At 42.2% G+C, this 18,562-nt stretch overlaps 1 protein-coding gene across 3 annotated transcripts in view; it reads left to right on the top strand.

The window, feature by feature from the left end:
• Positions 1-18,562, top strand: part of LOC139450566 (arf-GAP with Rho-GAP domain, ANK repeat and PH domain-containing protein 1-like) — a 115,515-nt gene that overhangs the window by 13,721 nt on the left and 83,232 nt on the right. For all 3 annotated transcript variants that reach the window (XM_071232320.1, XM_071232321.1, XM_071232319.1), the window contains exon 3: positions 11,682-13,455. In XM_071232320.1, the coding sequence (XP_071088421.1) occupies positions 11,733-13,455 (1,723 nt within the window). In that variant the 5' untranslated portion in view covers positions 11,682-11,732. The remainder of the gene's footprint in view (positions 1-11,681; positions 13,456-18,562) is intronic.

Raw genomic sequence — 18,562 nt, 5'->3', positions numbered from 1 at the left:
TTCAGAGTGGGAAAGGGTGAATTACTCAGACTAATTGAGTCATGCCACTTCCTACTGGACCAGTTGCATAGCAATGCCCAGAAGTTTCTATGCAGGCTTTGATAATCCCATGTGCTGTCATCCGAATCCATTAATGTGAAACTGTGATTGTACATGTTGGCCATGTTTTGTTGACGTTAGTAAGAATATGTGTAGATGTACAGTCAACTTCTCCCTAGCCCTAGAAAATAAATTAAAAAACTGAAGTCGAGAATGATTTGGCAAGTCGAAACTGCCTCAGCTTCTGAAATTAAGCATTGTTCTGGGCTCTATTTGGATTATATTTTATGGTTTGTTGATATATGATTTTAAATAAGATGCCTTTGTTTCTGGGAATAAATGCTCATCTCAGTCACCGTGATGGGGGTCCATAGGGTTTGGGGGGAGAGTCACAAGGGCATGAAGTCAGTTAAATGGGGGTCCTTTAGTCAATAAATAATACCAAGTGTTGAATCTTAATTGCAAAATCATCTCGATACGAATGCAGATTGTCTGACTTTAGGGAAACATGGGGACTCCTGGTTCTGCTTTTGTTTCTTTACTGCATTTCATGTTTTGCAAGTACCTACCACTAATAAGGAGATTTTAGCATGATTACAATAAACTGTGATGTTTTTATTTTTGCCAAGTATAACTATTTTTTTATGTCAATTTGAATCATATTACCTTTACGATAGTTTTTTTAAGTGTTTTAGGCCAAACTGTGTACCCATCAAAGCTTTCTGGGATGGGTCAACATCACACAGCCAACAAACACCTTCTGTGAAAGCCTTGGTGCTTTGCATGAATTGAGGGGTTCTGGGGGTCTTGTCATGAACCCGATGTTAACAGGTAAAGATTTAGGGAGCCTAGGAATAACCTCAAGTACCCCAGGACCCCTCTAATTTCAAACACTGATTGTGTATTCATTAATAGAATTATCATAGTTATTGATCTGCATATTTTGGATACAATGAGTATCACCATCACGACCATGACTTAGATCGGATTGACGCACAGTACACTCAAACTTATATGGATTGCAAAGTTTGCTCATGAACATTGTTAAAACATCCCTTTTTGTTTTGTAATCATGGTGGTTTTTTTCAGATAGCACCAGTATGTGCTCAGGATGTTGAGTTTCAATAATGGCTTTCCATTGATCATGATGTCAGCTGAAATGTTGGTGTTGAAATCATTATATTATTTGTGCATGTAGTGAAATAATATGTACTGATACAGAATGTAGTGTCTCTGGTATTGTATCACTGAATTTATTGATTCTGTGCTTCAGTGAATCATTTGATCCTTGACAGTTACAAGTGAACCACCAGCACAGGTTATTGGTTTCCCTTTGTTGTTGGTTGTTCAAGGTTATTGGTTTCCCAGCTTGTTGGTTGTGCAAGGTTATTGGTTTCCCTAGGTTGTTGGTTGTTATTGGTTTCCCTAGGTTGTTGGTTGTTCAAGGCTATTGGTTTCCAAGGTTGTTGGTTGTTCAAGGTTATTGGTTTCCCTTGGTTGTTGGTTGTTCAACAGTGTTCAAGGTTATTGGTTTCCTAGATTGTTGGTTGTTTAAGGTTATTGGTTTCCCAGGTTGTTGGTTGTTCATGGTTATTGGTTTCCCCTGGTTGTTGGTCGTTCAAGTTTTTGGTTTCCCCAGGTTGTTGGTTGTGCAAGGTTATTGGTTTTGCCAAGCTGTGGGTTGTTCAAGGTTATTGGTTTCCCAGGTTGTTGGTTGTTCAAGGTTATTGGTTTCCCCAGGTTGTTGGTTGTTCAAGGTTATTGGTTTTCCCAGGTTGTTGGTTGTGCAAGGTTATAGGTTTTGCCAAGCTGTGGGTTGTTCAAGGTTATTGGTTTCCCAGGTTGTTGGTTGTTCAAGGTTATTGGTATCCCAGGTTGTTGGTTGTTCAAGGTTATTGGTTTCCCAGGTTGTTGGTTGGTCTGTCTAAAAGATGCACAGCATAATGTTTAGGTATTTGAAAATGTAGTCTATACTTATGATCCAATGAATACATTAGTCAATTAATGCCCAAGATAATGTTACTGTGAATATGGACATACATTCTTTTAGTCCTTTGGGATGATACAAGAAAAGATTCCAATTCTACTGGTCCTATTGATACCATATTAGTTGTAGTTAGGAATCTGGGACTAGTGCTAGTTTCTAAAGCTAATATAACACAGACAGTGCTGTCTCTTCCCCTTCTTGACAGTGACCATGGTGATAGGGTAGATAGTGTAATAACCATGATAACCCGCAGCTTTACGATATAACTGTCCCCTGAGCAGAAATAAAAAATACCTGTAAATATTTCAAGAGCTACTGGAATGTTGACGGTTGCTTTGCATGACTTGCCGGGTCACTGTCACCGGGATTTTACTGTCTGTGTGTGAATTTCCTGACTGAATGTCTTAATTTTGGCAAATCTTGATGATTCACAATCCTAAGTGTTTGTTGGCATGGCCAGTGCTCATTAAGCGAACATAGGAAAAACTCACTTGACAGCTTCCACTTGCAGAAATAGAGTAGGCTGAAGGTCATGTTTTTATGGGCTGGTAAATATTTCTACTTATAAGCATGCAGAGATAGCCCAGTGGCTTGTGTGTCTGGAGCCTGGGTTTGACTCCCAGTATTGGTGCTCCCCTTCTCCATGTTGGTGCACTTATCAGGATGATGCCAAAGTAAATGGTGTGAGGCTGTAAATTAGAATCTAATTATCAATAATTATGGCCCAATGCTTAATCATTTGAACATCTCATGCTAATGGCTATACTGGCTTTCTGTTGACAGTCTTGAATGTTAATGTGAATTGATAACACTATTAGCTGACTGTCATTGCATTTTGATTGTTCATGGGGTGGGAGTTAATTTTATTGAGTCAGCAGTATTCTACCACTATCAAGAGTCTGTAAAGAGTCAAAGGTGGTCCCCAGCAACCGATAGTGACCCATTATGTCAACTGTTAACATGCCCCAATAGTGACCCCTTAAGGTGAACTTTTAACACAACCCAATAGTGACCCTTAAAGGGGCTGTTAACTCGCACTGATAGTGACCCCCTATGGTGAACTGTTAACATGCACCTATAGTGACCCTTTAAGGTGAACTGTTAACACGACCCAAAAATGACCCCTTATGATAAACTGTAACATGCACCAATAGTGACCCTGTATGGTGAACTGTTAACATGCACCGATAGTGACCCCAAATGGTGAACTGTTCACATGCCCAAATAGTTACCCCTTATGGTGAACTGTAAACATGCACCGATAGTGACACCTTTTGTTGAACTGTTAGCATGCCCCAATAGTGACTCCTTAAGGCGAACTGTTAACATACACCTATAGTGAACTGTTAACATGCACCGATAGTGACCCCTTATGGTGAACTAATACACGCCCCAATAGTGACCCCTTAAGGCGAACTGTTAACACCTCGCAATAGTGACTCCTTAAGGCGAACTGTTAACATGCACTGATAGTGACCCTAAAGGCGAACTGTTAACATACACCGATAGTGACCCCTTAAGGTGAACTGTTAACATGCCCTGATAGCGACCTCTAATGGCAAACTGTTAACATGCCCCGATAGTGACCCCTTAAAGCAACTGTTAACATGCACCGATAGAGACCCCTTAAGGTAACTGTTAACATGCCCTGATAGTGACCCCTTAAGGCAAACTGTTAACATGACGTGATAGTGACCCCTTATGGTGAACTTGTAACATGTACCGATAGTGACCCCTCATCGTGAACTGTTAACATGCCCCGATAGTGACCCCTTAAGGCGAACTGTTAACATGCCTAGATAGTGACACCTTGGGCTACACAAAACAGAAAGTAATTATTTCAATAACGGAGTTGAGTTTGAGTGATTCACAGTCAGCAGGTGACAGTCTGGCACAGGCAGGGACATGCAAGGACATGCTGGTATAACAATGATAACATGGCACATTATTGTGGTCCCCTGACATTGCAGATACCGTATTCGACGTAATAAGCGCCCCGCTCTAATAAGCACCCACAGCGTTATTTGCTAATATATTGGCTAGTGAACAATCCCAATTAGCACCCCTTCTGATTCAAAGTCAGCAGGTGACAGTCTGCACAGGCAGGGACATGCAAGGACATGCTGGTATAACAATGATGACATGGCACAGGCAGGGACGTGCAAGGACATGCTGGTATAACAATGATAACATGGCACATGCAAGGACATGCTGGTATAACAATGATAACATGGCACAGGCAGGGACATGCAAGGACATGCTGGTATAACAATGATGACATGGCACAGGCAGGGACATGCAAGGACATGCTGGTATAACAATGATAACATGGCACAGGCAGGGACATGCAAGGACATGCTGGTATAACAATGATAACATGGCACATGCAAGGACATGCTGGTATAACAATGATAACATGGCACAGGCAGGGACATGCAAGGACATGCTGGTATAACAATGATGACATGGCACAGGCAGGGACATGCAAGGACATGCTGGTATAACAATGATAACATGGCACATGCAAGGACATGCTGGTATAACAATGATAACATGGCACAGGCAGGGACATGCAAGGACATGCTGGTATAACAATGATAACATGGCACATGCAAGGACATGCTGGTATAACAATGATAACATGACACAGGCAGGGACATGCAAGGACATGCTGGTATAACAATGATAACATGGCACAGGCAGGGACATGCAAGGACATGCTGGTTTAACAATGATAACATGGCACATTATTGTGGTCCCCTGACATTGCAGATACCGTATTCGACGTAATAAGCGCCCCGCTCTAATAAGCACCCACGGCGTTATTTGCTAATATATTGGCTAGTGAACAATCCCAATTAGCACCCCTTCTGATTGATGTACACAAGACTTATTTATTCGTGTATAATACGTGTGTTATATGCATCCTTAATTGTGGGAAATTAGATTCTGGATAAAAACCATCTGTCGATACATCTAAACTACAAAATTTACGATCTTTTGTTGTTTTTCACCAAATTAATATTCTAATAAGAGCCCCCTATTTCCAATTTTGAGAGCGCCCTGGGCGCTTATTACGTCGAATACGCTGTGTGTACTACATAGTGTAATAAATATTACTTATCATTTTTATTTTACTTTTCTTCCTGATAGTAGTGCTGTGATATCAATGGTATATTGACTTTATGTGCAGATGATGTTTGAAACTAGTAGTAACAGAGACTGAAAAAACATGGATGTTAAATCAGCTTACCCTAGCTGCATTGCTGGTAATATTTCAATACTTGACATCGAGGCTGAAGGTGTGTATGTCACCTGTATGTTTTCATAACTTATCTATAAAGCCAAAGTTAAACTTCCTTCTTCTCTGCCCCTTGACCTGTCATGCCTATTGCTTGCTTGGTTATCAGTTCTTCTGTTCCTCATGTTCCATCACAGCTACCATGACCATGATGACCACATCGTCAATCATGGATGATGGAGAAACATAGTTTCTGAGCCTGTGCAGTGGGGATGATATTTACACCTCCACTTGATGACATCATGGTCGTCAAACACACCCTAGGTCACCATGACCTTGTCAGTTTCACTTGTATGGCATTTGTTGTTGTCTTGTCATGTAGTTTTGATCTCTTACGAATTGAGTGGGTGGTAGCCTAGTGGGTGTAGCGTTAGCTCATCACGCTGAAGGCCTGGGTAGGATTCCTCACATGGGTACTATATGTGAAGCTCATTATCTGGAGTCTCCCGCTGTTATGTTGCTGGAATATTGTTGAAAGTGGCGTAAAACCATCCTCAGTGGCTTACAAAATTCAGGTCTTTTGCATTATCTACTTCACTGAAACCTACAAGCGTTCATCAAGTATGGTGCTGACAAACCAAGAATCATAATCAGGGCGAATCTGAATTGAACCCATGATCACAGGATCCTGGCCTGGCTGAGAGGGGCAACTCTGTGTAGCTCTTCAGCCTGTGCCACCGTATTGCTGTGACTTGGCTTTGATGGACATTGTAATTGCTGTGTTGGTGGGAATGCATGATTTAAAGGGCAGCCACTGCCCGATGCATATGAGATGGGCAAAGGGTGAAACTGTCTGCAACACTTAGAGGCGGAGAAATAGGACTGGGAGGTTAGGGAGGGTTGGTTATACACAAATTGAGACAAGGGATATCACAAAATTTGCATACTGTGCCACAAGAAATTGTTTCTTGGTGAAGCGGATGAATTTACACTTCAGCGGCACATGCAGTGTGATCGGCAAGAGATAACAGCCTGGATTGCCACTGTAGTACTCGTAGTTCCTACTACTTCCTGTTTTTGGGCAGTTAGGACTATAGTAATGAAAGCAACGATTGTGTTATTATCCCCTGCCACAAAGCGGGAGGGGGAATATAGGAATAGGTTCTGTACTTAGACTCAAATACACGTAGCATCCTTTTCTGAAGTAGAACTCGGAAACCGTTCTATATTTTATTATGAAACTTTGCATATGTATCGAACACTTGCTGAACTGGTGCCTTTTTCTGTTTTAGTATTTCTAAAAAAATATATTTCTTGCATTTCCTAGGCAAAAAAACGGACTTATACAAAAATATATTGGAAGCATAACTTGGAAACCGTTTAATATTTTATTATGAAACTTGGTAGATATATCAAACAGATGCTGAACTGGTGCCTTTTGCTGTGTCATTGGCAACAAGTTCGACTTGACTCAAATACAGGTTACTGTCATTTAGTGTTCATTTCTGGCACATATATCCATATTTATTTACATATATTCTCCATGAAACTTCTTTACCCATATTAACATGAGTACTGAAATTGTCATGCTCTTTTTTATTTTCGGAAAAAGAATTCTACACAGGGTTATCTGAGAGCTTACATTATTACCTAAGTGAGATGTTGTTTGTTCGTTTTTTAACACTGCACTCAGCAGTATTCCAGCTACGGTATATGATGGCGGTCGGTAAAAAAAAATCAAGTCTGGACCAGATAATCCAGTGATTTACATCGTGAGCATTGACCTACACAACTGGAATACAAAGAAGCATCAAACAAGTCCGAGAGGCTAACCACCCGATCTCATTAGGCGCCTCTTACGGCAAGCATGGGTTGCTGAAGCCCTTTTCTAACCCGGATCTTCACGGGCCTAACTAAGATGTATAATACTTGACAAAGGAAAATTGCGATGTATGAACTTGTACAATGTATATGGTGAATGGTGAAAAAAACACAAATCACAAGTTACAAGTGGCACACGAACAACCCTACTTCTTCACAGTTGGTTTAATAATTCTTTTAGTGCTTGCAATTAGCAATTAGGCCATTCACAAAAAGTTCCAGTGAACTTGTCAAGATTGATGCCATAATAGGTTTGTTCAGGAGTTACCTCCCCTTTCTCGTCTCAGTGTTTATTCACTATCATATGAACAACCAAAATTCTAATGTGCCCCATGGTGGGAGATAATGATAACACTGTTTTCTTGTTGAAATGGAGGAACATACTTTGACTGTGTCGGTCCAAACCTGAGAGTACATTTCAGTTTGATTCATCATGGGGCCTTAAAAACTCACATATATATATGTCTCACATTTTGAGAGTTGTTAGAGAGAAAGGCATTAAAAAGCTGCAGCGAGTATTATAGCTACCGGTACAACTGACTGAGATTTGGAATGGGCCAGAACATGTTAGGTCTCTGTCATCAGTTACATTTGTTTGCCAATCGAACAAGTTACAAAAAATCCTTCCAACATCTTAGAAAAAATGTATGCCAGAGAGCTATACCTTGGTGTGATTTTTGATGGCTATATGTTGTTTGAGGTTTGTTCAAAGCATCATGATTGATAAATAAGATAAAAAATCTTTGAAAATTTAACCTTAAGTCTCAGACAGTTGAAACTGAAGTATAGTCTAAAACTATGGCATGGATGAAAATAATATGGAGATAACATTCACAGAAGATTTCTAAACTCATAAGAAACAATCAAGTTTTGGAGAGTCACAGATGTACACAAAGTCGTGGGATTCAGTATTTTTGCCCCGTTTTAAATTGAAACTGAAGCTGTTTTCTCTCTTTCAGGCTTGTGACTTGGCCTCAAGTGCCGAACCTATCGTGCCTATGAGCATGACTAAGTGTTTGTGTGGGGAGCCATTTCAACTGTTGGTGATGCTGTAGTCAGTCAGATGTAACTTCCTTCAGCCTCAGTAACTGGACAATGGCAAATGTATCTGAGTACAACTTGCCTGTCTACTCATTTGTATTTATAACATATCTACATATTGATGCAGTTAACAACTATCTACTTCCTGTAGGACTTTGGCTGCCCTACCACAAGCTGCCGCCTTGATTTGGCAGTCCCAGGAACTATATTTTGTTGTGATTCATGTTCAGATGTCACCAGTTTAATGGCCTGTGTCAGTTGGTCTCATTAGGGCTGCAAACTGGCGGTAGCGCAAAAGCCTGAGTCACTTGGTTTCATTAGGGGTGTAAACTGGCATTAGCGCAGTAGCCTGAGTCACTTGGTCTCATTAGGGGTGCAAACTGGCGGTAGCGCAGTAGCCTGAGTCAGCTGGTCTCATTAGGGCTGCAAACTGGCGGTAGCGCAGTAGCCTGAGTCAGCTGGTCTCATTAGGGGTGCAAACTGGCATTAGCGCAGTAGCCTGAGTCACTTGGTCTCATTAGGGCTGCAAACTGGCGGTAGCGCAGTAGTCTGAGTCACTTGGTCTCATTAGGGCTGCAAACTGGCGGTAGCGCAGTAGCCTGAGTCACTTGGTCTCATTAGGGGTGCAAACTGGCGGTAGCGCAGTAGTCTGAGTCACTTGGTCTCATTAGGGCTGCAAACTGGCGGTAGCGCAGTAGCCTGAGTCACTTGGTCTCATTAGGGCTGCAAACTGGTGGTAGCGCAAAAGCCTGAGTCACTTGGTCTCATTAGGGCTGCAAACTGGCGGTAGCGCAGTAGCCTGAGTCACTTGGTCTCATTAGGGGTGCAAACTGGCGGTAGCGCAGTAGTCTGAGTCACTTGGTCTCATTAGGGCTGCAAACTGGCGGTAGCGCAGTAGCCTGAGTCACTTGGTCTCATTAGGGGTGCAAACTGGCATTAGCGCAAAAGCGTGAGTCACTTGGTCTCATTAGGGCTGCAAACTGGCGGTAGCGCAAAAGCCTGAGTCACTGGGTCTCATTAGGGGTGCAAACTGGCATTAGCGCAAAAGCCTGAGTCACTTGGTCTCATTAGGGCTGCAAACTGGCATTAGCGCAAAAGCCTGAGTCACTTGGTCTCATTAGGGCTGCAAACTGGCATTAGCGCAAAAGCCTGAGTCACTTGGTCTCATTAGGGCTGCAAACTGGCATTAGCGCAGTAGCCTGAGTCGCTTGGTCTCATTAGGGCTGCAAACTGGCATTAGCGCAGTAGCCTGAGTCACTTGGTCTCATTAGGGCTGCAAACTGGCGGTAGCGCAGTAGTCTGAGTCACTTGGTCTCATTAGGGCTGCAAACTGGCGGTAGCGCAGTAGCCTGAGTCACTTGGTCTCATTAGGGGTGCAAACTGGCGGTAGCGCAGTAGTCTGAGTCACTTGGTCTCATTAGGGCTGCAAACTGGCGGTAGCGCAGTAGCCTGAGTCACTTGGTCTCATTAGGGCTGCAAACTGGTGGTAGCGCAGTAGCCTGAGTCACTTGGTCTCATTAGGGCTGCAAACTGGCGGTAGCGCAGTAGCCTGAGTCACTTGGTCTCATTAGGGGTGCAAACTGGCGGTAGCGCAGTAGTCTGAGTCACTTGGTCTCATTAGGGCTGCAAACTGGCGGTAGCGCAGTAGCCTGAGTCACTTGGTCTCATTAGGGGTGCAAACTGGCATTAGCGCAAAAGCGTGAGTCACTTGGTCTCATTAGGGCTGCAAACTGGCGGTAGCGCAAAAGCCTGAGTCACTGGGTCTCATTAGGGGTGCAAACTGGCATTAGCGCAAAAGCCTGAGTCACTTGGTCTCATTAGGGCTGCAAACTGGCATTAGCGCAAAAGCCTGAGTCACTTGGTCTCATTAGGGCTGCAAACTGGCATTAGCGCAAAAGCCTGAGTCACTTGGTCTCATTAGGGCTGCAAACTGGCATTAGCGCAGTAGCCTGAGTCGCTTGGTCTCATTAGGGCTGCAAACTGGCATTAGCGCAGTAGCCTGAGTCACTTGGTCTCATTAGGGGTGCAAACTGGCATTAGCGCAAAAGCGTGAGTCACTTGATCTCATTAGGGCTGCAAACTGGCGGTAGCGCAAAAGCCTGAATCACTTGGTCTCATTAGGGCTGCAAACTGGCATTAGCGCAAAAGCCTGAGTCACTTGGTCTCATTAGGGGTGCAAACTGGCATTAGCGCAGTAGCGTGAGTCACTTGGTCTCATTAGGGCTGCAAACTGGCATTAGCGCAGTAGCCTCAGTCACTTGGTCTCATTAGGGCTGCAAACTGGCATTAGCGCAGTAGTCTGAGTCACTTGGTCTCATTAGGGCTGCAAACTGGCGGTAGCGCAGTAGCGTGAGTCACTTGGTCTTATTAGAGGTGCAAACTGGCATTAGCGCAGTAGCCTGTGTCACTTGGTCTCATTAGGGCTGCAAACTGGCAGTAGCGCAGTAGCCTGTGTCACTTGGTCTCATTAGGGCTGCAAACTGGCGGTAGCGCAGTAGCCTGTGTCACTTGGTCTCAATAGGGATGCAAACTGGCGGTAGCGCAGTAGTCTGAGTCACTTGGTCTCATTAGGGCTGCAAACTGGCGGTAGCGCAGTAGCCTGAGTCACTTGGTCTAATGTTGAAGTAATAGTTCAGACTTCTCAGTATTCGGGTAAGAAACAGTTAACATGTTTAAGTTACAGTCAGTTCTTCCCCACCATGTGATGTAAGGGAGATCACTCTAATTCACGGAAGTGCTTATTAATGGTTACACAAGAATCTGATCAATGTTATTGTCAGATGTAAGTCTGGTATTGATCCTGATGTGTTGTGATGGTAATGTGTGAAAGTGGTTGGAAGGATGTGTGACAGTTACTGGGAACAAAGCTTATTAATAACAACAAGTTTCACTCGTCCAGATAATCCATCCTTTCAGTTTAAGATATATTGTATGAAAGAGGGCGAAGGATGAACCAAGGCCTTATCTCTTCCTGTTTCCAGAGCCTGTGTTGACATTTTATATCTGAAGGCTTACACTATGTTGAAAATGAAATTCGTGTTCTATTTTATCTTGGATCATTACTCAAACATGAGGACAAGGTATATTAAAGGGCTCATTAAAGAAACATACACCTTCCATACACTTACATATCTCTTAAACATGGTTGTTATTTGGAAAACAGACGGGGCGGTGAGTAGCCAATTGGATGAAGTGTTCGCTTGTCACGATGAAGACCCTGGTTTTGTTATCCACATGGGTACAATGTGTCAAGCTCTTTTCAAGTGTTCCCCGCTGTGATGTTGCTGGAATATTGCTAAGAGCAGCATAAAACCATACTTACTCACTCACTCACTTTTAAACAGCCTTATGGTTACATCAAGTAAACAAATTGTTGAAACTATAAACCAGTAATGTAATCTGTGCCCTATAAGTCATTTCCACTGACTGTGTTTTGCCCTTGTGTTTGATGAAATGTCTGTGTGAATATGTACCAGTTTCATATTGTTTCAGATGCTGTGGACTCGCGTGAAGTCATGATGTCATGTGACTAAAGCAAGAACCATGACGGACAAGTCAAAGCACCCTGGTGGTGGTGCAAGTAGGGGTGCTCATGGTGGGGACTCCGTGTTTGATGGGCCACCAGCATTGCCGCCCAAACTCAGCAGTGGGTCTTTCCGACAGTCGGAAGAGTTACTTGGAGGCCCATCTCCCACCAACAAACCTGTACCCAAACCTCGTAGAAATGTTTCGAAGACGGCTCTGTCACCAACCACCTCTGACCCAACTGCAAGACCAATTCCCAAACCGAGGCCTAGGACCATGTCAAAGGAGAAAATTCTCTCGGATCTTCCTGACCACCCCAAAGGCCGAACGGGCAGTTTGGATGAGTCTTTGCTGCCCCCAGATGCAGAGGAAGCAGCCAGAATGGTGGAAGACATGGTACAGGCTGAGATGGATGCCCAGAAGCCAATTGACAAGAACCCAATCTATGACTTTGAGGAGTTTGTGGGCAACAGACCTGAAAAGCAGGTTCTTGGACAGAGTGTTCTCAAACCTGAAGTTGTCAGTAATGCTGAAACAACAGCTGCATCAAGTGGTGGTCCGGCACCTCAACCTTGTCCTGCAGCTGTAACCGAAGACCTTTACTATAATGTTGGCTCTGATATGTTTGGGCTGCGACGATCTGACCCTGATGGAGCTACAGAACCTACCAACATCTCTGATGGACAGCATCAGAAGGTTCAATCTGAAGCTGCTGTACTGAACAAATATGGAACTGTAACTGATGATCAGTTGTTTGGATGGCGACAACATGCAATGCAAGGTCCCTCTAGAGAAGTTGATACATTTAGTGCTACGAGGGGTGCAGCCAAGATGCCAGAGGCTGTGGGTGGTGATTTGTATACCAATCTGGAGAGTGCCCAGACAGGTGACTTGATGGCCAATGCAGATGGGGAGGAGGATGAGTCTGTTTATGAACCCGTGTGGATGGGAGGCGCCAAATCAAAACCTCCCCTTCCACCTCCAGCCCTTCCAGCAGAGAAGCGACCTTTGGACAACCCAAAAGACACGTTTCTCTTGAAATTTATTCCAGGAAAGACTACTGATGTTTCTGCAACTAGTGAGTCCAGTACTGATGATCTAATGGCCAAGCTGAACATTAAGGATCGGTGGGGGGAATATGCATCCCTTGACCCCCGGGCCTCAATTGTATACGAGCAGCCCCCGCCTCTACACCCCCCTCCGCCGCTTCCAGCCGACACACGCATCATCTCCAGTGCTCCACCTGTTCCTCCCAGACCAAACGACAGGTCGTCTGACGACAAGGCAAATGCCCCACCCACACCATCAGCAGTGTTTGCCAATCTGGAGACACCGAAAACTGTGCCTCTTGAAGATGACCCTTTCAAGTACTCCGACTTTGCCAATGAGTGTTATGAGTTTAACAAGGTTGGGACTAAAACTGAAGGTGGCTGGCCATCTGCGTCAGCTCAGTCGGTTCAGTCGGAGGATATGTATGAACCATTTCCTGAAAGTCAGCAGGACAGCTTTGACCCTTTTGGCCTTGGTCTCCAAAGTAACCAGCCACTTAGTTCTAGTCAGTGGGCAGCTGCAGCGACAGCACCAGCTGCAGCAGCAGCAGTAGCAGCAGTGAGGAGCGAGTCTCCAAGCAGGATCTCCCTGTCACAAGTACCACCACCACCTTTCAAGGATGACATGTACACCAAAGTGAACAAGCGAGCTGTACCTCCGGAAAACCTCTACTCAGTGGCGCAAGACATGGGTAGGTACATTCATTGTACATATGGGTTCACAACAATACGAAATTAATGACATCATTCTTGATAATAATGCAATACAAACACTGCCCATTCCATTGTCAGCCAATCAAATGCAACGGAAACACTTGCAATTCATTTGTATGAGCTTAAAATATCAGAACAAATTACACACTGACAGAGTTTGAGGAGTTATCTCCCTTTGTTCACAGTAAACTTCATCTTTGTCAAGACTACTTATCCACAAGGGTCGTCGGGTAGCCTAGTGGTTAAAGAGCTCACTCATCACACTGAAGACCCGGGTTCGATTCCCGACATGGGTACAATGTGTGAAGCCCATTTCTGGTGTCCCCCGCCTTGATATTGCTGGAATATTGCTAAAAGCGGCGCAAAACCAAACTCACTCACTCACTTATCCACAAACACACAGATTTCACACAGACAGAGAGTTTGGGTGCTATCTCCCTTTATTGTTCCTTGCCACGATGGAGTTGGGGGCAAGGAAACTCAAATAGGATCCATCTGTCTGTGTGTCCCCAATTGTTTCCGGAGCAGAACTCGAAAAAACTATGAGGGCTTCATTTACTAAATTTGTCTTTTATAATCACCAAAAAATGTAGTTGTGCATTTTGCTGTATTGTTTCCTCAATATTTTTTTTTCTTTATGCCATGGTTTCCTTGGATATGACAATGAGTTTGGACTTCGTCACTGAAACTGAGTTAGGTAAAGGTATTGTTTCCGCAGATGAATTAAAAAAAGCATGATAAGGGCAATGTTTCTGAAACATTTGACAAAACTGGTAATTAAGCTATTATTGCTTGCTATGTGTTTGTATTTTTTTCTACTGTTTCCATGGATACGATATTTGGACTTTTTTGTGAACAACCCGGGCTACATTTACAAGACATGGTACACACATTCACCAGACACTGTATCTGAAAAACAATTCTATGGGTATTTGCTTTTGTTTCCAAGGCAACACATTGGCAACATACAGTCAAGTCCTGTAAATCCGACACTCGTTTATCCATCAGTTGGCTTTATGCGAAACTATTGATGGAAACCGATTAAATCAGTGCTATTTAGACCCGTTCATCCGACAGTCCTGCTCTCTGACTCACACCTAATTTGCAACAGATTGCTTTTGATCAGTTTTGTTAATCCGAAAATGATCAGCTTACTCTGCGAACATCTGCCAGGGAGTACACAGCCAAGTGGTTGGATATTGCAATGGCTGCAGAGATAAACTTGTAATATAATAAACAATTAATCCTTCAAATAAACCAAACAGGATTAACCACATGTTTAGATTAATTAAGAAAACATCAATCTCATCAACCTGGATCTGACGACATCCCATTACAGGTCACATCAGAATGAACTTTTGCAAACTTTGACTCACCAATGATATGACTAACAGGAAGTGAACATTAACCAATGAGAAAGCAGCTATCTTAAGGTTTGCTAGTTTCAAACTGGCAACTTCCATTCCAGATTACGCTTTTGAAAAGTATTATGACTCAGTCATACAGCTCTTAACTGTCATTCAGAATACCCTGTGTAAACCGTTTCTGCTGACACTATAGTGAGTGAGTATGGTTTTATGCCGCTTTTAGCAATATTCCAGCAATATCACGGCGGGGGACACCAGAAACTGGCTTCACTCATTGTACCCATGTAGGGAATCGAACCCGGGTCTTAGGTGTGACGAGTGAACGCTTTAACCACTAGGCTACCCGATGCTGACACTATAACTTAACAATATGAATATATATATCCTTTCTGATTATTTTATTAACACATACATGTATCATTTGTCATGTAGTTGTCCAATTGTCGATCACAAACATTTATGATACTTACACTGGTTTATCCATCATACTTGTAAATCCGACATGATCATATGCAACCAACCATTTCGGATTAACAGGACTTGACTGTAATCAGGTGAGGGTTGGATTCATTTCTGGAGCAGGACTCATTGTCTGTTCATTATTGTTGGATGAAAAGGTTCTGAATTGGTGACTTTTACTGTTCAGGAGTTAGGAGCGGAGTATAACTCAAAAAACATTTAATATTTCTTGATGAAACTTGTATGCATACCAGATGTCATTTTGGTAAGTGTAGGTTAAAACACGACAACAAGGTTTTGGATGAAAATGTAAAATCTTGAGAGAGGTTTCCTGAACTCGAGGTTCTACATTTTTAACTAAAACCAAGGATGTGTGTTTTAACTAACTTAACCATCTAAATGCAAGTGATACCAGAAGGAATACCAAATAGTGAAACAATAGCATGGTTGCGTCAATCGGAGATAGCAGGTGAGGGAAAGACCATGTGCAGCACGTAGACAACTGAAGTCAGTCAGTGTAAGATTGAACACCCTTTCATCACCTGCCCAGGCTGCTCAGTGAGAAGACAGTGGGTAAACTGATATTTATAAATTGTTGGTGATGTAACTCTACTGTCATGAGAGATTCTTCAAAATGTTGATGAACATCAAAGGCAGGCACTGGGAAATCTGGGTTCTCTGATGGACCTATGGCACCTTGACGACAGGTGAGAACAGGTGTTTCTGCTATGTCAATTTGGACTTAATTTTATTTTTGAATGTTGAAAGTGCCGACAAATTACCTACTGTAAAGTACATTTTGTATTGTTCACTGAGATCAAACTATCAAATCCTGACTAGTACTTTTCGAGTTGTTTTGTCATTTCGTATTTACAGCTACGTAACACTTTGTGTCGATTTTTAAATTGAGAAAAACAGTTTTTTTCCATTTCCGTGAGTACTTTAGGCAGGAAATTGGCACGAGACACTGGATGTCGAGGAGCAAAGATATGACTCTTTCAAGGCATCCAAATAAATGGACAACAACTGTTTGGGCCAAGAGAGGTCTTTGAATGTTGTACTAGGTCCTTTGAGAAGAAAAAGGTCACGGTCATTTTCTAAGTATGTTCTCTGAGACCATTAGGTTGAAACATGTAGTTGAATGATATTTAACTTACCTGTAGGCATGTCAAGGTTTGTAGCCATTTGATGGGTAACCACTTCGGCCGTGATGTTACAAGAGACACTGCTGCAGAATCATCACTGATCATGTAGACTGGATCTATGTGAACATGATGAACTTGATGAATATGATGAAAGCGATGAACACATTCAACATGATGAATACTATGAACTAATGAACACAATCAACATGATGAATGCGATAAAAGTGATGAACACATTCAACGTGAGGAATACGATGAACTTATGAACACAATCAACATGATGAATATGATGAACTTATGAACACAATCAACATGATGAATGCGATGAAAGTGATGAACACATTCAATGTGATGAATGGGGCGGTCGGGTAGCCTAGTGGTTAAAGCGTTCGCTCATCATGCCGAAGACCCGGGTTCGATTCCCGACATGGGTACAATGTGTGAAGCCCATTTCTGGTGTCCCCCTCTGTGATATTGCTGGAATATTGCTAAAAGCGGCGTAAAACCATACTCACTCACTACAAGCATATGTTAAGATATTCATAGCAGCAAGACAATGAAATGTTTAAAACAATTTGCCCCTAATCTACATACCATCAAATGCTCAAATGTTCAACACACAGATACGCTTGACTGAAATATATATAATTTCAATATTTCGTCAAATGTAATGCACTTTCGAAGTATCATCACATTATATGTTTCCGCGCAGTCATTGGCTAAAAGCGGCGTTAAACCAAACTCACTCAATGTGATGAATACGATGAACTTATGAACACAATCAACATGATAAATATGATGAACTTATGAACACAATCAACATGATGAATATGATGAACTTATGAACACAATCAACATGATGAATATGATGAACTTATGAACACAATCAACATGATAAATATGATGAACTTATGAACACAATCAACATGATAAATATGATGAACTTATGAACACAATCAACATGATAAATATGATGAACTTATGAACACAATCAACATGATAAATATGATGAACTTATGAACACAATCAACATGATCATGTGATGATGAATATGATGACTTGTGAACACAGTGAACAAGAACAGATGATCATGAACACAGATGTACATCATCAACATGATGAGCATGATGAACGTGATGAATAGAATGAACATGAGGTACACGAGGAATATATGTCTCTCAAACATGTATAAAGGAGATTAAGATTCTTTCAAAACCTCAACATTGTAAAGAAAAAGAAATCTTGTAAAAATGCTGACATTGTAAAAAATATCCCTTTCTGAAACCACATGGCGAAAAGAGATGAGGCCGAGAGTGAGATGAGTTATCAGCCAGTTGGATCTGGGAATACCTGCTGATTGAGTTTGACTGACGAGACTGTAAGGCGGTCATGATGAGTGTGATGGAGCAAAGTGTAAGAGATGTCTTGCTGACCACCATCAGCATGTGTGTTTGTCACAGCAGGATAGGTGGACTTCATCAGTTGACATGGCAATAGTGACTATGTGTGATCGTCATTGTGAAGTTAGTTCTTTGAAAAAGAAGCTTGTACCAGATGGGCTATGTAGGACAATGGATTCCAATGTGTGTGATGGTTCTGTATGTAATAATGATATGCTGGATCGTGGATTGCAGACAGAAGTTTTCTTAGATTAAGGGACTTGATTGTCGTTTAACATGTTAGCATTCCAAGATTTTGGTGAGTCATTGCCTTTTTTCAGATTATTTCACCTGATTTGTTTTTAAAAAATTCTGTTTCTGTTGTATTATTACAGCTGTGATTGTTTACACAAATGTTTGTCTTACTCAATACTACTTGTATTGAGGGGTGTTGGGGTGGCCTAGTGGTTAAAGTGTTCGCTTATCATGCCAAAGACCCGGGTTTGATTTCCCTCATGGGTACAATGTGTGAAACCCATTTCTAAAGTATTCACGGAAATGAAAAAAAACTGTTTTTTCGACCTCAGATCTTAAATAAATGCAGTTAATATACAAAATATGTAAATATTCAAACAACTAAATTAGTACTAATTGGGCCGTGGCACAAATACAACGTATCAAATGTTTTTATGCCTTTTTACATGTAAAAGTGTGTAAAAATGTGAATAAAACAGA

Source organism: Haliotis cracherodii, unplaced genomic scaffold (genome assembly GCF_022045235.1).
Source record: "Haliotis cracherodii isolate W230 unplaced genomic scaffold, xgHalCrac1.p SCAF_8, whole genome shotgun sequence".
In the NCBI taxonomy this organism is placed as follows: Eukaryota; Metazoa; Mollusca; class Gastropoda; order Lepetellida; family Haliotidae; genus Haliotis; species Haliotis cracherodii.
Note: the sequence above shows the minus strand (reverse complement) of the source record. Positions and strands in the feature narration are given on the sequence as shown.